At 43.4% G+C, this 24,633-nt stretch overlaps 1 protein-coding gene across 3 annotated transcripts in view; it reads right to left on the reverse strand.

Moving 5' to 3' along the window:
* Nucleotides 1-2,265: 2,265 nt before the first annotated feature.
* Nucleotides 2,266-24,633, reverse strand: part of LOC134936158 (zinc finger protein 605-like) — a 58,869-nt gene continuing 36,501 nt past the window's right edge. For all 3 annotated transcript variants that reach the window (XM_063931080.1, XM_063931078.1, XM_063931079.1), the window contains one exon: nt 2,266-5,828. In XM_063931080.1, the coding sequence (XP_063787150.1) occupies nt 4,691-5,719 (1,029 nt within the window). In that variant the 5' untranslated portion in view covers nt 5,720-5,828 and the 3' untranslated portion in view covers nt 2,266-4,690. The remainder of the gene's footprint in view (nt 5,829-24,633) is intronic.

The following is a 24,633-nucleotide window of genomic DNA, read 5'->3' on the forward strand; positions in this document are numbered from 1 at the left end:
ATAACCAGTTTCTTATCGGGGGAACCCACGCTTCTTCACACACTTCATTCACTCATCTGATGGGGGAACAAAACACTGGCTGCTTTTTCTCCCCAAACTTAAAACCCCCCCTTTTTTTTTTGTGGTACTTGGGTTAATGTCAGAAATGTGTAACACATTTTTCATTGCCGAGATCATGCAACGGATGTTCCTAGTGGATTGTGTATATGTCTCAACCTCGACGACACTGGAGTCAGACTCCGTGTCGACATCTGTGTCTGCCATCTGAGGTAGCGGGCGTTTTTTGAGCCCCTGATGGCCTTTGAGACGCCTGGGCAGGCGCGGGCTGAGAAGCCGGCTGTCCCACAGCTGTTACGTCATCCAGCCTTTTATGTAAGGAGTTGACACTGTCGGTTAATACCTTCCACCTATCCATCCACTCTGGTGTCGGCCCCACAGGGGGCGACATCACATTTATCGGCATCTGCTCCGCCTTCCACGTAACCTTCCTCATCAAACATGTCGACACAGCCGTACCGACACACCGCACACACACAGGGAATGCTCTGACTGAGGACAGGACCCCACAAAGTCCTTTGGGGAGACAGAGAGAGAGTATGCCAGCACACACCAGAGCGCTATATAATGTAGGGATTCACACTACCCACAGTGATTTTTCCCTTATAGATTTGTGCCTAAATTTTGTGCCCCCCCCCCTCTCTTTTTAACCCTTTGAGCCTGAAAACTACAGGGGAGAGCCTGGGGAGCTGTCTTCCAGCTGCACTGTGAAGAGAAAATGGCGCCAGTGTGCTGAGGGAGATAGCCCCGCCCCTTTTTTGGCGGACTTCTCACGCTTTTTTATGGATATCTGGCAGGGGTATTTTTCACATATATAGCCGCTAGGACTATATTATGCGCTTTTTATGCCAGCAAGGTGTTTAATATTGCTGCTCAGGGCCCCCCCCCCCCCCAGCGCCCTGCACCCATCAGTGACCGGAGTGTGAGGTGTGCATGAGGAGCAATGGCGCACAGCTGCAGTGCTGTGCGCTACCTTGTTGAAGACCGAAGTCTTCTGCCGCCGATTTCCAGGACCATCTTCTTGATTCTGGATCTGTAAGGGGGACTGCGGCGCGGCTCCGGGACCGGACGACCGAGGCTGGGCCTGTGTTCGATCTCTCTGGAGCTAATGGTGTCCAGTAGCCTAGAAGCCCAAGCTAGCTGCAAGCAGGTAGGTTCGTTTCTTCTCCCCTTAGTCCCTCGTAGCAGTGAGTCTGTTGCCAGCAGATCTCACTGAAAATAAAAAAACTAAAATATACTTTCTTTTCTAGGAGCTCAGGAGAGCCCCTAGTGTGCATCCAGCTCGAGCCGGGCACAGATTCTAACTGAGGTTTGGAGGAGGGGCATAGAGGGAGGAGCCAGTGCACACCAGGTAGTCCTAAAGCTTTCTTTAGTTGTGCCCAGTCTCCTGCGGAGCCGCTGTTCCCCATGGTCCTTACGGAGTTCCCAGCATCCACTAGGACGTCAAAGAAATCTTATTAGCCTTCTTTGCTGCAGTCCTACTTTGGGTACTACTGCTTAGCTTGCTATCTATGAGGACACCTAAGTCCTTTTCCAGTACAGAATCCCCTAATTTTATCCCATTTAGTAGGTAGGTATTATTTTTGTTCTTGTTACCACAGTGCATTACCTTACACTTGTCTGTGTTGAAGCGCATTCTCCATTTGGCTGCCCATGCTTCTAATTTAACTAAGTCGTTCTGAAGAGACTCGGCATCCTCCTCAGTATGCTGAGCGCCGGGATATCGAATGCTTCCCGGTATTTAATGCCCGATTCCTCTCGATAGAATTTATTAGACGGTGAATAATGGTCATGTACTGAATAATAATAATACCTGTGGGATTTGGCCATACAGGATATTTATTAAAAGTGGAATCCGTGTACCAATTACATATTTAATACCCACTAATTATATTGTGTCCCAACTGCACTGTGCAGAAACCCCAATGTAGGTCAATAGAGACATAAGACCACCTAAGACTTATAAGGGAATATAAATGTGAACGTATACCTTGATGGGAGCGAGACATGATTTTTATAAAAGGAAGAATTTCAACATTCATCAATGTAGATAAATTATGTAACATTTTACCTCTTGACATTATTTAGATGTAGGTCATCGGTACACTCACTGTAATAAGATTTCACATATGTCCCATTTATGTAGAGGGCAGATTGTACATTATTAAAATACTTATATGACGGCACAAAAGACGAATAAAAGTACCATTTCAGAAAAAAATCTTTACTATTCATATTCACAATCTTTTTCAAATTCTTTTCTATATTTTAATATTTTGTTGACTAGTTATACAATGAATAGTATTTTACATTTTTATAATAAAACGTTACATTTTAAAATGGTGCACCAGTTACGGACACTTCTTTCTCTTTCTTTGTAAAGTAACTGCTTGCAATGTTTCCTAAATGTAACAACTGACAATTTGCTCAGAGCCCCTCCAGGCTGCTGTCTCCTCCTTCCTGCAATTGATTACAGGGAGCTATTTTTAAATGTTTATTATAGGACATACATTAACCCACATTGTGGAATGTTGATGGTTTCTTCTTCCCATAGATGGCCTCATTGTGAGGATAATGCAGATCTGTATCACTGTTTGTGGTCTTGCCCTTTAGTTAGAACCTTTAGCAGGATTGCTCTGGAGCATTTGGTAAATGTTCTACCCTTTACTCCCAAATTAGCTATATTAGGGAACTTGGCTCAGGTTCCATAGGTGTCACCAGGGAGGCATAAACTCCTACTTATCCTGAGTGCAACAGCTAGAAACCATACTAAAGGTAAGAATTCAACTGGGAATGCCTCCTTTCTCTCTAAGACAGTGTTTCCCAAACTCAGTTCTCAGGTACCCGACAGTGCCTGTTTTGCAGGTTTCCAATTGAAATAATTAGCTCCACCTGTGGATGTTTTAAAATGTCAGCAAGTAATAAATACACTTGTGCACCAACTAGGAGACCTGCAAAACAGGACTGAAAGGCCAATACAATTTAGCTGCAATGGTGCGATGTACCATTGCCGTAGTGTTTCTACACCGGCAATGTCACCCAATCTTGCACCCTTTGCAAACTGAAATCAGCCCCAATTTGCACAAAATTGCTCAGACCTTTATGGTTTGGTGAGCACTTTTGTCCAAATTAGGGCCTCCACAAAGTGTGGCTCTTGCCACAATGACTTGCACCCATGAGATCGACGTAGCTAATTGGATTAACCAGAGTTTGGAAAACACTGCTCTAAGAAAACATCATTTTATTTGTTTAGGATGGATTGGCTGGAGGTTTCCTTGGTTGAAGAATCTTGTCAACATATCTTTTAATGTCTGGGTAAGTTATATAGCTAAACTCCCACTATAGACATAACAGTTGCTCATCCATTGCTTCTCCCCTACCTCATGGTATTCACTATGTCTAGTAATGACCTTCCCATAACCTTATTGGGGGTCTCCTAGTCTGCATGGCAGTTTTGCTATTCAGTTTCTGTATTATACATTTTAATTTGTGAACTTTATTTTTTGATTTATCAATATAACATCGTGCACTAAATCTTTGTTCAAGATTCTTCAGAATCAATAAAAACACTTATTTTTTTTAAAAAAGACAAAAGAAAATACATTTGCCTTATGAAAATGACAAGTGATCTTTTAGGGGTTTTTTTTTATTTGCTTTTAGACTGTCTGTACTACCTGGCTCCCTGAATACTCCCTTGATTCTATCTTCTAAAATGTGGAAAAATGTACAAAATATTAAAACTTTTACTGTGCTAGTTAAATAAAATAATTATGAAGATACTTTATTAGTAGGCTTAGCAAACAATGTGCACTCCGTGGGGCTTATTTAATAACATGAAATTAAAATCAGCAATGTACTGTAACCAATAGCAACCAGATATCAGCTATTTACTGTATACTGCCAGCAAACTAACAAATGTTGTTATAATTTGATTGGTAGCTACAGGATACAGACGAAGATTTTATTTGCACCATTTTACTAAATGGTACATAGTACTCAGAATATAAACGTATTAGGGAAAGTAGGAGGTAAGAGACAACAGATAATATTTAGTAAAAATACCCCTACAAGTCTCATTTTTCAAAGCCATCGATTCTACATAACTTGAGTCCTAGATTTAAAAAAGCAACAGAAATACGAGTAAAACAAGTCTGATTTTGTGTGTGTGTTACTACTGCCGTTTAATATCCAAAGCTCAGACACTGAGAATTGGCAGCTTTTAAAAACTGTTTAGTAAATATAACCCATAGGGTGAAACAGAGCAGCATGCAGAGTTGTTATAGAAATATCCAGTAATCATGGCTCTGCCAGTCAGAGAATCCCAGTACTGAGAGGAGCTGCTGGAACACTCTACTGGACAGAAAGCTTTCCTCTACTATTGCCAGCACATGGATAGTAGTAAGTAAATTAAAAAAATGCATTTCTTTGAGGCATATTGGGGAATATTCAGAGCATAGAGTAAAGCAAAAAAAGTAACTTGCGCCTTGGCAAAAATAATAAATGTATTTGCATCCCTTGTACTGCAACATGGTTGTCCAGGTGCAAAGTAACCAGCGTTCTCATGCTATGCTCCAAACTCAGTATTAGGCCCTTTGTTATGATACAAGTTAACTTATGAAACACGTGCCACATTCTAAGCATCAGTGTGACTCCTCATGTGAGCAATAAGTGTTCTCTTCTTGGTAAAACACTTGCTGCATTCAGAACATATAAATGGTTTCACTCCTGTGTGACTCTTCTGATGTCTAACTAGATTTTCTTTAACGGTAAAACACTTGCTGCACTCAGAACATTTAAAGTGCTTCTCTCCTGTGTGGCTCATCTGATGTCTAATAAGATTTGACTTCTCTGAAAAACACCTCCTGCATTCAGAACATGTAAATGGTTTCTCTCTTGTGTGAATCCTCTGATGACTAGCAAGCTGTGCCTTCTGGGGAAAACTCTTGCTGCATTCAGAGCATTTAAATGGTTTCTCTCCTGTGTGAATCATCTGATGTCTATCAAGCTGTGACTTCTGGGAAAAACACTTACTGCATTCAGAGCACGTAAAGGATTTCTCTCCTGTGTGAGTTCTCTGATGTATAATAAGTTGTTGCTTCTCAGAAAAACATTTGCTACATTCAGAGCATTTAAATGGTTTCTCCCCTGTGTGACTTCTTTGATGACTTACAAGATGCGACTTCTGAGAAAAACACTTGCTACATTCAGAACATGCAAATGGTTTCTCACCTGTGTGAATCCACTGATGTGTAACAAGCTGTCGCTTTGTGATATAACTCATGCTGCAGTCAGAGCATTTAAATGGTTTCTCTCCTGTGTGAATCATCTGATGTGCAACAAGTGTTTTCTTTCTTGTAAAACACTTGCTGCATTCAGAGCATTTAAATGGTTTCTCTCCTGTGTGAATCATCTGATGACTAAAAAGACTGAACTTCCGTGAAAAACACATGCTACACTCAGAACATTTAAATGGTTGCTCTCCTGTGTGACTCTTCTGATGGATGACAAGCTGTGATTTACACGTAAAGCATTTGTCACACTCAGAGCACAGATACGGTTTCTCTCCTGTGTGAATCCTCTGATGTATGAGAAGATGCGTTTTAGCAGCAAAGCGCAAGTCACACTCCGAGCACTGAAGTGTTTTCTCTCTTTTGGGCTTCATTTCTTCGATGAGTAACAACTTAACTGTTTTTGTGAACCCTCCAGAGCCTTAAGAAATTATGTCTCTCTAGATGGCTTGATCAGAGAATAATGTCCCTTTCACAATTCACCTAGAAAAAAAAAAAAGCATGTTAACATTGAAAAGCCTGAAGATTACGGGCACAAACCTAATTTTTATGTAGAAAGGTTATATTATATAAGGAATATACTGGATTTCTTCCAAACACATTCGTGAAACTGTCCTGAGGCACTGACACATAGTCTAATCTGATGATGTTATTGGACCCTTCTGTCAGAAGAATCCTCTTTTTTGCTATAAAAGGAGTCGAAACATCAAGGACATTGTGGCCAAATCAGACATTGGGCCTATTAAAAATACCACTTGGTTGCAACCCAAGAATCGAGTATACAGATGTCAAGGGTGTGTAAATTGCCAATTTTTGTGCTTGGGAGACAAGTTTGTGGATCCTGTTCAAGGAACTGTGTATGACATAAAACATCATCTGGACTGTGATAGTCGATTTATAATATATGTCATCATATGCCCCTGCAACAAAGTGTATATGGGGAAGACAATTCGTACACTTAAAGAGAGGATCTCGATGCACCGATCGTCTATTAAAAAGGCCATGATTAAAATGGAGTCTAATACTCCAGCCGTGGCAAGACATTTCCAATCATGTAAACATACATTCAGGGACTTTCGTTGCTTACCAATTGACCATATTCCGCCCCTCAGAAGAGGTGGGGATCGGAACAAACTCCTCTTACAAAGGAAATGTATGTGGATTCATCGACTTAATGCTGTCAGTCCTAATGGTCTCAATGAGGCACAATCCCCTAATTGCTTTCTATAGTTATACTGGATGGGCCTGATGGTGGTGTCAGTATGCTAATATTAATGTATTAGGTAATGATGATGCTGCTCTTCTGTTCCATATGGATGTTCTAATTTTTTGTTTATGTTTATTTATATGTGTGTTTGTATTGTAGTTGTGGGGCCGTCCCCGAATATACACATGGTAGTAAGAATTTTTTTTTGTAGTCAGAGTAACTATGTATTTGCCGTGTGTTTACATTCTTTGGTTGCCTTGGCAACACAGGAAGCTCACTGGTCTCTTTCTTTTGTTACTTAGTGACGCGGCGTACACATCCTGTACGGCCGCGTCACTTCTGGTCACGTGGGACCCGCATTGTTGTTATGTTGCTAAGGCTACGTTATACTGCATCCTGTTTAGACCCGTGCGTGCACTTCCGGTCACGTAAAAACGGGAATTCAGGTGCAGTTTGTTACACATAGGTGAGTTTATTGATTTGATTGCTCTATGTGTATATAGGGAATGGTTTATTATGCTCATAACTAAGGTGCTGCTGTAGCACCGAAACAGCTGTCGAGCTGTTAAACCTTGTGGGATGACTGGCATAGTTTTACCACCCTGACATCTGCTGGATAAGTACTCTTGTTTTCATGATGCTGCTTGATTGTGACTTAATCCAGTCTCCCATATTTTTGATGCACTGTACTTGAAATGCATTGCACTTTTTCATTGCTATATGCAATAAATATGAAGTATTTTTTTTCTATTCAAAGTGGATGTTGCTGGCTATGTTTGTTTATAATAAGATTTTAAACCTACCGGTAAATCTTTTTCTCGTAGTCCGTAGAGGATGCTGGGGACTCTGTAAGGACCATGGGGATAGACGGGCTCCGCAGGAGACATGGGCACTTTAAGAAAGTCTTTAAACCTGGGTGTGCCCTGGTTCCTCCCTCTATTCCCCTCCTCCAGACCTCAGTTAGTGAAACTGTGCCCAGAGGAGACGGACAGTACGAGGAAAGGATTTTGTTAATCCAAGGGCAAGATTCATACCAGCCACACCAATCACACCGTATAACTTGTGATAAACTACCCAGTTAACAGTATGAAACAACATAGCATCAGTTCAGGACCGATGCAACTATAACATAACCCTTATTGAAGCAATAACTATATACAAGTATTGCAGAAGTAGTCCGCACTTGGGACGGGCGCCCAGCATCCTCTACGGACTACGAGAAAAAGATTTACCGGTAGGTTTAAAATCTTATTTTCTCTAACGTCCTAGAGGATGCTGGGGACTCCGTAAGGACCATGGGGATTATACCAAAGCTCCCAAACGGGCGGGAGAGTGCGGATCACTCTGCAGCACCGATTGAGCAACATGAGGTCCTCCTCAGCCAGGGTATCAAACTTATAGAATTTTGCAAAGGTGTTTGAACCCGACCAAGTAGCAGCTCGGCACAACTTTAATGCAGAGATACCTCGGGCAGCCGCCCAAAAAGAGCCCACCTTCTTAGTTAGGGTCCTAACCGATTTAGGCAACGGCAATCCAGCTGTAGAATGAGCCTGCTGAATGGTGTTACAAATGCAGCGGGCAATAGTCTGCTTTGAAGCAGGAGCGCCAAGCTTGTTGGCAGCATACAGGTCAAACAGTGATTCTGTTTTTCTGACTCTAGCCGTTCTGGCTACGTAAATTTCCAAAGCCCTGACCACATATCCAGGGACTTGGAGTCCTCCAAGTCACGCGTGGCCACAGGCACCACAATAGGCTGGTTCATATGAAAGGATGATACCACCTTAGGCAGGAATCGAGGACGTGTCCGCAACTCCGCTCTATCGACATGGAAAACCAGATAGGGGCTTTTATGAGACAAAGCCGCTAATTCCGACACTTGCCTAGCCGAAGCCAAGGCTAATAACATGACCACCTCCCAAGTGAGATATTTTAACTCTACCGTTTTAGGTGGTTCAAACCAGTGTGACTTAAGGAAACTTAACACCACGTTAAGGTCCCAGGGCTCCACCAGAGGTACAAAAGGAGGCTGAAAATGCAGCACTCCCTTCACAAAAGTCTGAACTTCTGGGAGAGAAGCCAATTCTTTTTGAAAGAAAATGGATAGGGCCGAAATCTGAACCTTAATGGAGCCTAAGTTTTAGGCCCAAATTCACTCCAGTTTGTAGGAAGTGAAGGAAACGGCCCAGATGGAATTCTTCCGTAGGAGCATTCCTGGCCTCACACCAAGAAACATATTTTCGCCATATACGGCGATAATGTTTAGATGTCACGTCCTTCCTAGCCTTTATCAGCGCAGGAATGACCTTATCCGGAATGCCTTTTTCAGCTAGGATCCGGCGTTCAACCGCCATGCCGTCAAACGCAGCCGCGGTAAGTCTTGGAACAGACATGGGCCCTGTTGCAACAGGTCCTGCCTTAGAGGAAGAGGCCACGGATTTTCTGTAAGCATTTCCTGCAGATCCGGATACCAGATCCTTCGTAGCCAATCTGGAACAATGAGGATTGTTCTCACTCCTCCTTTTTCTTATTATTCTCAAACCTTGGGTATGAGAGGAAGAGGAGGAAATACATAGACTGACTGGAACACCCACGGTGTCACTAGGGCGTCTACCGCTACTGCCTGAGGGTCTCTTGACCAGGTGCAATAACTCTGCAGCTTTTTGTTGAGGCGGGACGCCATCATGTCTATCTGTGGCAGTCCCCACCGAACTGCAATCTGTGTGAAGACTTCCTGATGAAGTCTCCACTCTCCAGGACGAATGTCTGGTGAGGAAGTCTGCTTCCCAGTTGTTCACTTCCGGAATGAATACTGTTGACAGTGCTCTTACATGATTCTCCGCCCAGCGAATAATTCTGGTGGCTTCCGCCATCGCCACTCTGCTCCTTGTGCCGCCTTGGCGGTTTACATGAGCTACTGCGGTGACGTTGTCTGACTGGATCAGAACTGGTTGGTCGCGAAGAAAGGTCTCCGCTTGACGTAGGGCGTTGTACATGGCCCTTAGTTCCAATATGTTGATGTGAAGACAAGTCTCTTGACTTGACCAAAGACCTTGGAAATTTCTTCCCTGTGTGACTGCTCCCCAGCCTCGGAGGCTCGCGTCCGTGGTCACCAGGATCCAGTCCTGAATGCTGAATCTGCGGCCCTCTAGGAGGTGAGCACTCTGCAGCCACCACAGGAGAGATACCCTGGCCCTGGGGGATAGGGTGATCAACTGATGAATCTGTAGATGTGACCCGGACCACTTGTCCAGTAGGTCCCATTTGAAGTCCTCGCATGGAACCTGCCTAAGGGAATGTTTTTCCCAGGACTCGAGTGCAGAGATGCACTGACACCTGTCTTGGTTTCAATAGGTCCCTGACTAGAGTCATGAGTTCCTGGGCCTTCTCTATCTGAAGGTAAACCCATTTCTTGTCTGCATCCAGAATCATACCCAAGAAGAGCAGACGAGTTATAGGAACCAACTGCGACCTCGGGAAATTGAGAATCCAGCCGTGTTGCTGTGACACCTTCAGCAAAAGTGACACGCTGTTGAACAACTGCTCTTTTGATCTCGTCCTTATTAGGAGATCGTCCAAGTATGGGATAACTGTGACTCCTTGCTTGCGTAGGAGCACCATTATTTCCGCCAATTACCCTGAAATTGGTAATGACAATCCTGTACCGCAATTGTCAGGTACGCCTGATGGGGTGGATAAATGGGAACATGAAGGTATGCAGCCTTTATGTCTAGATACACCATCAAATCCCCCCCTTCCAGGCTGGCGATGATCGCTCTGGGCGATTCCACTTTTCCCGTATAGGTTCAGAGAATTTAATTTTAAAATAGGTCTGACCGAACCGTACGGTTTCGGGACTACAGCCAAGGTTGAGTCATATCGCCTTCCTTGTTGCAGGAAGGGAACCTTGAGCACCACCTGTTGGAGATACAATGTGTGAATTGTATTTAATATTATCTCCCTTTCTGGGGAAGCCGGTAGGTCAGATAAGGAAAAACCAGCGAGGAGGCACCTTTTGAATTCCAGCTTGTAACCCTGAGAAACAATTTTATTGCCCCGGGATCCACCTGTGAGTGAACTCAGATGTGGCTGACGAGTCGAAGACGTCCTCCCACTGGGACGGACTCCCTTAGCGGAGCTCCAGCGTCATGTGGTGGATGTAGTAGAGGCCGGGGAGGACTTCTGTTTCCTGGGAACTAGCTGTGCCCTGTGCCCTTACCTCTGGTAAGAAAGGACGCTCCTCGTACTTTCTTGTTATTCTGCGACCGAAAGGACTGCATTTGATAATGTTGTGCTTTCTTAGGCTGTGAGGGAATATAAGGCAAAAGATCAGAAATACCAGCTATAGCTGTGGAGACCAGGTCCAAGAGCCCTTCTCCACACAATTCCTCAGCCTTGTAAGGTAACCTTCCATATGCCTCTTGTAGTCGGCATCACCTGTCCATTGCATGTTCCCCAGGACACGTCTAGCAGAAATCGACATAGCGTTGATTCTAGAACCCAGTAGACTAATGTCTCTTTGGGCATGTATATGTATATGTACATGTATATATACATACGTATATATATATATATATATATATATATATATATATATATATATATACACACACACACACACATATATATATATTGGGCACAACAGGTGTATCTGATTTATGCAAATTGCACAGCTTTATAAGGTTCTCTGTTTGAACACTATGTTGTAGCTGACCCCATGATGAAGGTGTGACAACCGAAACGGGCCGTTGGGATGGCTGTTCTGCTTGAATACTGCTGAAAGCCTTATGATGAGTACTAAAAAATTTTTTTCAAAAGGCCTGATAATGCTACTGATTCATTAAATGCTTTTCATATTTTTTCATATGGTGGTGTGCTGGTCTCCTTTTGTCTAAACCCTTTCAGGGTAAGCATTGGGAACTATGGTATCAATAACAATTGACACGGCACCCTTCTAACATCCTTTAAGTGTGTGCGCTTCACCTCTGGACTTTATCTAGTACCATATGTTTTGGTTTTGTGAATTGCACCACAAACATTTATTGTTTAGTTAGAAATTTATTTACTTTTTTATTGTCAAAATTTTTTTGTTTTTTGCAGTGGTTGATATACCACTTTTGTCCATTGATAAGCTGCTATGGATTCAGATTTTGGCGACCTCACTGGCACCAAGCGTTTTTTAGAAAAAGACATATCCAAAATTCTGTTTAAAGATACAGAGCAGCTGGCTTTTGATGCGGATAGCCCCAATGATGTTTATTCTGATCTGCTTAGACTAAATAAGCGTCTCGTGGAATTAGAACTCCACGGTTTGACACTTTCACAATACCACAAAGACAAATTGATTCCACGTGGCTTCCGCATCAAAAACCAGCCTACGATCGGTCGCAATAATAAGGAATTTTGCCGTCAGTGGTGCCTGATCTTAAACCAGTGCAGCTTTGATTTGATGATATTAGTTATACAGCAAGTGAATACGGAAATGGAGAGTCTCAAGTTGGACATTAGTGCTTGTGAGGAAAGTGGAACTGATGTTTTAAAAAAAAAAAGACAGTAATACTGAGTGGTTCACCAAACTGAATGAAAATATACTAAAGTTCAAAAATGAACTAATAGCCTTTAAAAAAATCAAATATAGAAAAGTCAAGGATGACTACAAAGACTCACGAGTCTATTATTGGCTTTTGAATCAAAGTACCCGAAGGGTTTGGAGAGGTGCACAAAGAAATAGATATAGACAGAATCGGACATTTACAGACAGAGTCACACACATCACAAAGTGACTCAGATCAGTCCTCCTCCTCCAAGAAATCTTTTTTAAGGGAGCAGACACTTACACGCAACAAAAATCACACAGAAAGAGACCCTGCAGACGAGGGGGGGTCAAACATAAGAAGGGGCCCAGACAGATTACCAAAAACACTGAAGAAATAGTTGTTTTTAATCTCTCTGATTATATTCTCAGTGAGCCGGAACATGCAGTGTTAACTAAAGGATTAACCTTTGTACAGACCTTTCAACAAACTGACTTCCAATGGGAGACTGAATTATATAGATTTCACAGACAACTCAGACTAAAAGACTTTTTTTCTAGACAAGGCAACACAACCAGGACTGCTAGACATTTACCTTTTTCAGCAAAAAGTACATTTGATCCACCTAGTAATAACTCTGCTATAGAAACCTTCATACGCCTAGTTAAGAGGGACACAATACCCAAGATCAGACACAAGAAAAAACACTTTCAAAATTTAACTTCTAATGAAATTAAAGCAATACAGTCCTTGAAAAATAACCAACAAATCATAATTCGCCCCGCCGATAAAGGCGGTGGTATTGTTGTCCTTAACAGGGATGACTACATCAGGGAGGTGGACAGGCAACTGTCCATTCAGAGTTGCTATAAAAAATTATCTTTCGACCCTACTGGTTTATATAAAAGAGAAATTGATTCCATCATTGAACTTGGTTTCACTAATGGATGGATTGATGTACACACCAAGAACTTTTTGATACAGGATTTTCCCAAAATCCCTCTTCTGTATATTCTGCCGAAGATACATAAGTCTCTCAGTCTGCCGCCTGGCAGACCTATAATCTCGGCACGTGGCTCTTTATGTCAAACCCTCTCACAATATTGTGACTATTTTTTGCAGCCCGTGGTACTACAAAACCCCTATCATTTGAAAGATACTACTGACTTTTTGTTGAAATTAAAACAGTTTGGGATACCACCTGTTAACTGTCTTTTGGTTTCCTTGGACGTAACCAGTCTATATACGAATATTACACACAATGCAGGCATTGAGGCAGTGCGCCGTGTATTGATGCTTAATCCCCATTATAAAGGTCCACCTGTTGATTATTTGATTTTGCTTATGGAGATTATTTTGCATAAAAATTATTTTTTGTTTAATAATGCATTTTTTTTACAGCTTCAAGGAACCGCCATGGGTTCAAACATGGCACCGTCTTATGCCAATATTTTTATGTATGATTTTGAGACCACATATATCACATCAGATCCACTTTTCTCCAAATTTATAAGTTGTTATTTTCGGTATATTGATGATTTATTTTTTGTTTGGTCAGGGACAATTGTAGATCTAGAATTGTTTGTGGAGCAATTAAACCATAAGGTTGAGAACATCACTTTCACGTGCAGGAGTAGTGCCGACAGTATTGAGTTCCTGGACGTTTTGGTATCTATTAAAAATAACTCCTTCCATACGGAATTATTCAAAAAAACCCACGGACAAAAATACACTACTTTTGGCAGACAGCTTTCATCCACGGCCCTTGAAGAAAGGACTCCCCTACTCACAACTCGTTAGAGTTGTTAGAACAACATCAGATCCTTCTAAGCTCCCTATAGCCCTACACAAAATGGGTGATAACTTCATCCAGCGGGGGTACAGTAAAGATGAAGTCGATGAAGCAATAGATCGATGTTTGCTGCTGAAACAGGATGATCTTCTATCTACACAACGTGTCGATGCTACTTCTGACAGATTGGTTTTTCCTACGACTTACTGCACTTCCTCTGGTTTAATTAGGAAGATCATTACTAAGCATTGGCACATACTACAAGCTGACCCGATCCTTGGACCTAGTTGCACGAATCCACCTCTCTTCAGCTATAAGAGAAGTCGCAACTTAAGAGAACGCATCACATTCTCTGACATTAGTCCAGGTATACACACTAATTTGCATTGGCTTTCACTGCAAAAAGGAGCCTATAAGTGTGCGGGCTGTGCAAATTGCAGATTTCTCTTGTTGGGAAAAACCTTTACACATCCAATTACCAAAAGTAGCTATACTATAAGACATCGACTGACGTGCGATTCTCGCTATGTGGTATACATCATTCTCTGTCCATGTAATAAACTCTACGTGGGTAAAACTATCCGTATGCTAAAGGAACGTATATCCATGCACAGGAGTTCAATCAAGAAGGCCTTTACAGCTTTAGATTCCAGCACACCACCAGTAGCCAGGCATTTTGTTACTAGTGGTCACACTATGGCTGACTTTAGATGTATGCCAATAGATCACATCCCCCCACTACGTAGGGGAGGCGATAGACATCGGTTACTTCTGCAACGTGAATGTGAATGGATCTACAAGTTAAATTCAACTGCGCCCAGTGGTTTGAATGAAGAACTTATTTTGACTCCTTTCATTTGAATTTTCATTGGTACTACTGTTTTACAGTCAACTGACCAAGATAGTATACTTTATGACAAATTGTCTCTATCTGGGATCGCTGTTGACAATGCCACTAATGCAACTTACTACCATTTCTATTTTTGTGTTTTTTATATAATTTGTTTTTTATGATCAATTAGCCTCTATGTCGATATTCTCCTACTAATGCGGCTTTGTATGCCTGTTTAAGATGATATTTATATAGGACCTATTGGCCCGTAGAATAAGTATCGACATACAGGTTATTTTTCATTATGTCCTATAATATACTTTTTATTATGTGTTATTTTCTTTTTTCATTTGATATTCTTATGCTGTATTTTTTATTTTTATTTTTATGTACAGATTAATGTATGTGACAAGTTGTGTACCTTGAACACATAGGCGGTGACATTGCCAGTGATCTGAGGCCGGTTTTTGTATTGGCGGAAGTTGATTGTCGCGATGACGCGACATCACTTCCAGCACAGCGGTACTTATGCTAGTGCCGTGGAAACGTACCCCGGCACTTGAGTTCCGTTACATGGCGGATGTTGACAAACGCGGTCGCGTGTTGTCACTTCCGGTACAACGGAACTGTTGATAGTGGTCTGGGCAACTTTGTCTTGCTTTTGTAGTTCCACACTGGTCTGTTCACATACCCCTGGGAGGTTTTTGAATCACTGGTGATTGGGCAAAACAGGTGTATCTGATTTATGCAAATTGCACAGCTTTATAAGGTTCTCGTTTGAACACTATGTTGTAGCTGACCCCATGATGAAGGTGTGACAACCGAAACGGGCCGTTGGGATGGCTGTTCTGCTTGAATACTGCTGAAAGCCTTATGATGAGTACTAAAAATGTTTTTTCAAAAGGCCTGATAATGCTACTGATTCATTAAATGCTTTTCATATTTTTTCATATGGTGGTGTGCTGGTCTCCTTTTGTCTAAACCCTTTCAGGGTAAGCATTGGGAACTATGGTATCAATAACAATTGACACGGCACCCTTCTAACATCCTTTAAGTGTGTGCGCTTCACCTCTGGACTTATATATATATATACATACACATACATATACATATATACATACATACATACATATATACACACACACACACACACATACAAAGAACTAGTCCGGCACTCACAGTCGTATATAGCAGAAGGTGAATGTGCTCCGGTGTCCTCCCTCCGGACTGGGGGTCCGTACATATAGAGAAATCACATATAAGGCGGCACTCAGGAGACCAGAATGATGTGAAGCAAGCGGGTGCACGTGGAGGCCACACACACTACTGAGCCTCATTTTGACTTGTTTTAAGGACATTACATCAAAGTTGGATCAGCCTGTATTGTGCTTTTCCACTTTCATTTTGAGGGTGACTCCAAATCCAGACCTCCATGGGTTAATAAATTTGATTTCCATTGATAATTTTTGTGTGATTTTGTTGTCAGCACATTCAACTATGTAAAGAACAAAGTATTTAATAAGAATATTTCATTCATTCAGATCTAGGATGTGTTATTTTAGTGTTCCCTTTAATTTTTTGAGCAAAAAAAAAAAAAAAAATATATATATATATATATATATATATATATATATATATATATATATATATATACACACACACACACACACACACACACACACACACACACACACACATATATACACATACATACATATACGCACACACATATACTAGGGTCAATAACATGGTATCCTTATCTAGGGTTTCGATCTCCGCTGATAAGGTATCTGTCCACGCTGCTACAGCGCTATAAACCCATGCCGACACAATCGCCGGTCTGAGTAGTGTACCAGAATGTGTGTAAATGGACTTCAAAGTACTTTTATTGCATGCTATCTGCAGGATCCCTGAGGATAGCTGTTAAGTCAGCGCTACCTTTTGGGTAAACGTGACAAAGCTTTGTCCACCCTAGGGGAAGATTCCCATCGTATCCTGGCCCTAGTAGGGAAAGGATACTCCCTGAGAATTCTTTGTGGGAATCTGCAGTCTCTTGTCTGGAGATTCCCACTCTTTTTCTTCATGAGAGGAGGGAAAATTACCTCAGCTTTCTTCCCCTTAAACATGTGTACCCTCGTGTCAGGGACAGATGAGTCATCAGTGATATGCAAAACATCTTTTATTACAATAATCATATATTGAATACTTTTCTGCCAGTTTTGGCTGTAACTTTGCATTATCGTAGTCGACACTGGAGTCAGACTCCGTGTCGATATCAGTGTCTATTATTTTGGATAGTGAGCGTTGTAAGACTCTGAAGGTCTCTGCGACATAGGGACAGACATGTGTAGATTCACTGTCTGTACTCTAATCTTTTGTGCAATAAATTTACCTCAGCACTTAATTTCACATATCCAATCAGGTGTCTGCGTTGTCGACGGAGACACCACTCACACACACATTTGTCCATCTCCTCCTTAGGAGAGCCTTTTACCTCAGACATGTCGACACACACACCACACACTTAGGGAATGCTCATCTGAAGATAATTCCCCCACAAGGCCCTTTCCAGGCGTTGAACCGTTTCCCTGCGGTTAGATTGTGTACTTTGAGCCACCAGAGTAGAAACACTCTGGCCCGTGGCGACAACCTCACCCTGTGGTGAATCTGCAGATGCGAGCCCGACCACTGTGCGAGCACATCCAGTTGAAAAGGACGTGAGTGAAATCTCCCGAACTGAAGCGCTTCGAAAGCCGCCACCATTGTGCCTAATAATGTACCGAGACTGTGCGTGGCTTGAGCACTAAATGTACCAGATGACGAATGACCTGTACTTTCTGTTCTGGTAGGTAAATTCTTTGATTTACCGTATCGAGAATCATACCTAGGAATTGAAGTCGTTGAGACGGAATCAGATGCGATTTCTTGAAGTTGACAATCCAACCGTGCTGAACCAGTACATTGTACGTTAGCAACGCATGTTGGAGGAGCATCTGGTGAGACGGAGCCTTGATGAGCAAATCGTCCAAGTACGGAACTATTATCACTCCCAGGGATCTGAGATGAGCTATCATCACAGACATCACCTTGGTGAATACCCGAGGCGCTGACGAGAGGCCAAACGGTAGAGCCTGAAACTGATAATGGTTCTGCCGTATTGCAAACCGCAAGAACCTCTGATGAGGTGGCCAAATCGGAATGTGTAAGTACGCATCCTTGAGATCCAGTGCAATCATGAATTCCTGTGGCTCTAAACCTGCAATTACTGACTGCAGAGATTCCATCTTGAATCTGTAGTAAGTGACGTACTGATTGAGACCCTTTAAGTTCAATATTGGCCTGACCGAGCCATCCGGCTTTGGTACCACAAACAGACTGGAATAATAACCCTGACCTTGTTGGTATACAGGGACCAGAATCAAAACTGCTGTATCCAGCAGAGACTGAATAGCAATTTGCAGAACCGCCCTCTTGTCGTCCAACACAGGCAGTCCTGTCTTGAAAAACCGCAGTGGCGGGAGACATTCGAACTCTATTTTGTAAACTTTTAACACTAAATTGCGGATCCACCCATCTGTGGCCGTCTGGAGCCACGCCAACTGGAACGTCTGAAGGCGTGCTCCCACAATTGGAGATCCGAGATGGGCTGGGAGCCCGTCATGCCACTGGTTTGTCCGTGACCTTAGCGTCCTGACGACTGGTGTTGGTTTGTTGGAAACCACGTCCTCGTCTACCAGGACGCGAAAGGACTGAGTATGTCCGTCTAGATACTGTTGGAGGCAATGGTAAGAAAACAGACTTTCCTCCCGTGACCTCAGAAATCCATTTGTCCAATTCAGGACCAAACAACTTCTCGCCACCGTAAGGTAACGCCTCTATACCTTTTTTGACCTCCGCCTCCGCTTGCCAAGACCGCAGCCAGAGTGCTCGTCGTGCTGTAACTAGCGAGGATGAAAGGCGAGAAGTGAGCTGACAGACGTCAGTAGAAGCTGTACATAGATAATCAGCAGCTTCCCAGATTTGATCATCGAGAAGTATAAGGTGATCGTCACTTAAGGCAGACTTGAGTTCTGTTATCCATACCATTAACGCCTTAGTTACCCAAATGCCAACCAACCCAGGTCTAAGCAACACTCCTGCTGCTGTATACATGGACTTTAACATAGCTTCTATTTTACAGTCCGAAGGGTCTTAAAGCGTAGTAGCAGTTGGTACTGGTATGGTTAATTTCTTTGTAAGTTTAGACACAGACGAATCCACCAATGGTGGATTCTCCCATGTAGCTGTCACAGACTCTGGAAACGGGTAACTAGACTTAAATCTGCGAGGTATAGAAAACCGTTGATCCGGATTCTTTTGCGTTTCTAGTAACCTCTTATTAAGAGATTCCGAAACAGGAAAAACACATTGGAGTTCTCTGTCGTTTAGTAAAGACGACCTCATCATTTGTCAGAGGCTCCTCAGTTTCTGTAAACTTCAGAGACTGACGCACCGCTCTGATGAGATTATCAATGCCCGGGCTGTCAAAATCGTCACTATCTGACTGCTGGTCTACTTCGCCCTCCTCACCGTCATCTTGCGCAAAGAGGTCTGGCATAGAATCGTCAGAATGCAACATAGCAGAAACTGGTAAATCATAAGACAAATGAAATTTCTCCCTTTTACCCAAAGTGGACTTGGACTTTTGGCAAGGCTGAGACCCCTCCGGAAGTTCTAGCGGTCTCACCCTAGACTCAGATCTTGCCGCTGCCCGCTCTTGTCGAGCGGCGGCCAATTCGGATTGCAATCCAGCCATAACCTGTGTTAGCATAGCCCATGGAGGGTCCGGGGATGAAACCGGCTTTGTAACCGGAGTCAAACTTGTATTCGTAGCTGAATCCACAAAACATACTGTACATGTGGTAGATCCATCCGGTAACACATTCTTACAGACATGGCAGTGAAACTGCTTATTTGTTTTTGCTGGTGCCTTACTCATTATGCAGACAGACAACACAAAATACAAAGACAGACAACTTGCACGACTCAGTAAAATTGTACTAAAAGGTGTTATATATATATATATATATATTTATTGTGACAAGAACACTGGGATAGTGTTTGAGGGCAGGTATATTTGTCCCAGGTTCTTGTCTTACATGTTTTAGAAAATGTTAACTTCTAGGAAAAATGCTTTTTGTTTTGTCTGAACCTTTTCAGTTTGCTGTAAAAGCTGGGTAAAGGCTCTGAGAGAGAGATAAGGCGAGTTCTAGACATTGGGCCCAGTTCGGGTCTTTGGCCTCACAGAGGGCTAATCAGGGTTTCAGCTGTGTAAGTGTGTTATAGTGCTGCTAACCTGATTAGTATGGGCAGACTGCCTGGGAAGGCTGAGGGATCTGTGTGTGAGAGACACGCTTTCTGATGCAAGTGAGCTATACAGTATGTACTGAAGAACTCTGTGTTTTGTTTAGTGACAGTTAGGAATATCTTATGTTTAGTTAGTGCCGGACAGGCAAGGTATTTTTTATTTTGGGGTTTGTTTTATTTTCTGTTTCAATAAAACTGGCCGGGGTCAGTTGTACCAGAAACTGGACTTGTGTTGTTCCTCAGCTGCTGCGTGCTACCATATTCCCCAGGAAAAGGCGCCTTGCACCCCTACAGTGTTACAACTTGGTGGAGAATGCGAGCAACCCCGTTCTGCGCATAAGTGAAAGCAGCAGCTTTGTGAGGCCTGCAGAAAACGGTGGTTTATGCAGATACAGCCCAGTGTGAAGTTACTGAGACTCACCCCTGAGGGTTTGATATATGTCTTGGGTGAAAGCAGCTACAAAGCCGCCTGAAAAATCTGTCGACATGGAGGATCTGCTTAAAGCCTTGCTGCAAGCTACAGCGGCTCAGCAGGAGGCCAACCGACAGCAGCAGGTGGCAATGGAGGAAAATAGGAGACAGCAGCAGGTGGCTATTGACGAACTTTACCGGCAACAGCGTCAGGATAGAGAGGCCTTAACAGAAGTGGTGCAGAGCCTTGCAGCCCGGATTGGAGATGTGGCCGTCAGTGCTCCGACCAGCTCTAGTTCTATACGGGCCAGTCACTTCTTGCAGAAAATGACAGAGGCTGACGATGTGGAGGCCTACTTGACCACGTTTGAAAGGACTGCAGAGCGTGAGAACTGGCCAAAAGCACAGTGGGCCAGTCTGCTGGCACCTTTTCTGTCAGGTGAGCCCCAAAAAGCGTACTTTGATTTAAGCCCTGCTGAGGCTCGGGACTATGATAAACTAAAGACTGAGATCCTGACCCGCCTGGGAGTCACGCTGTCAGTACGAGCACAACGGGTGCACCGTTGGGTGTACGCCATGGAGAAGCCTCCGCGCTCTCAGATGCACGACCTTATTCAGCTAACAAAAAAATGGCTACAGCCAGAGACATTAACTGGTCCCCAGATGGTTGAAAGAGTCGTCATGGACCGCTACTTGAGATCTTTGCCCATGGTCCTGCGCAAGTGGGTGAGCCATGGAAACCCGGGTACTGCTGACCAATTAGTAGACATGGTAGAGCGGTATTTGGCAGCAGAGGAACTACTGATGACCACCCAGCAACCCATAGATCCTCGACAGCGCCCTTCAGTAAAGACTGGTAAGACTGTTCCGTGGGAAAACGTTGCTGGGCGGTTAAGAGAACGCAAGGCTGGAGAGACTGTAAACACTGGCCCTGGAGACAGGCCAATGGGGCTAGAACGGTCTATGTTGCCCAAACGGGTTGATAATCGTGTGGTTAAATGTTTTAGATGTGGTATGCCAGGTCATGTTGTTGCCAATTGCCCAGTCATGCAAGAACCCATGCAATGTGATGCTGCCTTTGAATGTCGCAGAATGTCTTTCTTTGCTAGGTTAGCCTGTACTGTGGTACCTTCACCTGAGCTGGAAAAACAAATGTGTGATGTGTTCTTAGAGGGTAACCGGGTAGAGGCCTTGCTAGATTCAGGAAGTTTAGTTACCCTCGTGAAAGCTGGGTTAGTGAACCCCTTAAAGGTCCAGCAAATACCTATTGGGGTAACTTGCATACATGGGGATACCCAACATTATGCCACTGCTGAGGTGAATATAGAAACTTGTTGTGGGTCAGCAATGGTTAAAGTGGGACTGGTCCCTACCTTGGTGCATGAGGCCATAATAGGGAGGGATTTTCCTCATTTTTGGAAACTGTGGGAATCACGGTTATCAACAGATGTGAGAAGTAAAAAGCCAGTTGATAATACCGGTGATTTTATGGATGTACGTGGGTCTTCGGAACTTTCTGGCCCTTTGCCTTTTGCTAGTTTGGCTGGGGAAGTGACAGATGGGGAGTCCAGTGAGGACCCTCTTGCCGGGAACAGAGACATAGTAGTTAGAACTGAAAGCGTGCCTGACCTGGAGGTAAAGAAGGATCTGTTTGCGTCTGAACAGTTAAAGGATCCTACCTTAATAAAGGCTAGAGAGAATGTTAAGATTGTTAATGGGGAACCTGTGGTACCAGGTGACAGGGTTACGTATCCCCACATGGCCATCTGTAATGAGCTCTTGTACCACATTGTCAAAAGGGGTGAGGATGTGGTAGAACAGCTGGTAGTTCCCCAGCCTTATCGGAGAACGGTACTAGATTTAGCTCATAGTCACGTTACCGCAGGACATTTAGGGGCAGAAAAAACCACTGAAAGAGTTTTACAAAGGTTCTTTTGGCCAGGGGTTTATAAAGAAGTGTCTGAATATTGTTCTTCCTGTCCTGAATGCCAGTATCATGCCCCTAGACCCCATTTCAGGAGCCCACTAGTTCCCATGCCTATTATAGAGGTCCCGTTTGACAGAATAGCCATGGATCTCGTGGGGCCCTTGTTAAAGTCTGCTCGGGGCCATCAGTATATCCTGGTAATTATGGACTATGCCACTCGATATCCTGAGGCTGTCCCTTTACGCACTATCACAACCAAGGCGATAGCTAAGGAGCTGGTGCAGGTATTTAGTAGAGTGGGAATACCAAAAGAAATTTTGACTGACCAAGGTACTCCATTTATGTCAAGGATCATGAAAGAATTGTGCAAGTTATTTAAGGTCACTCACCTCAGGACGTCCATCTACCATCCCCAAACTGACGGGTTGGTGGAAAGGTTTAATAAAACATTAAAAAGTATGTTAAAAAAGGTTGTTGAGAGAGATGGGAAAAACTGGGATTGTTTGTTGCCCTACTTGTTAATGGCCATCAGAGAAGTTCCTCAGTCCTCTACGGGGTTTTCTCCATTTGATTTGTTGTATGGTAGACACCCCAGAGGGCTGTTGGATATTGCCAAAGAGACGTGGGAAGGACAGCCCACTCCCTATAGAAGCGTTATTGAGCATGTAACACAAATGCAGGATAGGATTGCAGCCGTGGTACCTGTTGTCAGAGAGCACATGGAACAGGCCCAAAGTGCTCAACAGAGGGTCTATAACCGGAGTGCCAAGATACGGGAATTTGCTCCTGGAGATAGAGTTCTTGTTTTGGTACCCACTGTGGAAAGCAAATTCCTAGCTAAATGGCAGGGTCCATTTGAGATTAGGGAAAAAGTGAATGAGGTTAATTACAAAGTATACCAGCCGGGAAAGAGAAAACCCGAACAGATTTACCATGTTAACTTAATCAAACCCTGGAAAGATAGGTTGTCTCTGTCAGCGGAGCCTTGCCCTTCGGTGTCTTCACCCCGGTTGCTTCCCGCAGTGAAGGTGTCAGAGACATTATCAGCTGATCAGAACAATCAGGTTAAAGAATTTCTCATCCAAAATAGGGAGGTATTTTCAGAGCTGCCTGGCCGAACGACCATAATAAAACATGACATTGTCACAGAACCAGGGGTCAGGGTTCATTTAAAGCCATATAGGATTCCTGAAGCTCAGCGAGAAGCTATTTCTAAGGAAGTTAAAACCATGTTAGAACTTGGAGTCATAGAGGAGTCTAACAGTGAGTGGTCCAGTCCCATAGTGCTCATCCCGAAGCCCGACGGTAGCATACGCTTCTGTAATGACTTTCGTAAGTTAAATGAGGTGTCCAAGTTTGACGCATACCCCATGCCCCGTGTGGATGAGCTTGTAGAAAGGCTGGGAACAGCCAGGTTTCTCACCACATTGGACCTGACCAAAGGTTACTGGCAAATACCTTTATCTGATAGCGCCAAAGAAAAAACAGCCTTTTCGGTTCCGGAGGGGCTGTACCAGTATAAGATGTTACCCTTTGGGTTGCATGGGGCTCCAGCAACCTTTCAACGGGCGATGGATAAAATTTTGAGGCCCCATAGAAAATATGCAGCTGCCTATTTGGATGATGTGGTAATTCACAGTACAGACTGGGGGTCCCATTTGGTTAAAGTACAAGCAGTACTGGACTCAGAGAGGCAGGGTTAACTGCTAACCCAAAGAAGTGCTGCCTCGCAATGGAGGAGGTCAAATACTTGGGCTTCACCATAGGCAGAGGTCTGATTAGGCCCCAATTGAATAAAGTTGATGCTATTCAAAACTGGCCTCGTCCAGTGAATAAAAAACAGGTAAGGGCTTTTTTGGGAATTACTGGGTACTATAGACGGTTTATTCCTAATTTTGCGACCACAGCGGTGCCGTTGTCAGACCTTACCAAAGGGAAGCAGTCAAATGTGGTGAAATGGAACCCTGATGCAGAAAAGGCGTTCCAAGCGTTAAAAGTGGCTTTGTGTTCACAACCGGTGTTGATAACACCAGATTTTTCAAAAGAATTTGTGGTACAGACAGATGCCTCAGAGGTAGGGATAGGTGCTGTGCTGTCCCAAACCAGAGATGGGGACGAACACCCTATCATTTATTTGAGTAGGAAACTCAATGAGCATGAAAAAAGGTATGCCATTGTGGAAAAGGAGGCTTTGGCCATTAAGTGGGCACTAGATACCTTGAGATATTACCTCTTGGGTAGA

This window comes from Pseudophryne corroboree, chromosome 6, assembly GCF_028390025.1.
Source record: "Pseudophryne corroboree isolate aPseCor3 chromosome 6, aPseCor3.hap2, whole genome shotgun sequence".
Taxonomy (NCBI): Eukaryota; Metazoa; Chordata; class Amphibia; order Anura; family Myobatrachidae; genus Pseudophryne; species Pseudophryne corroboree.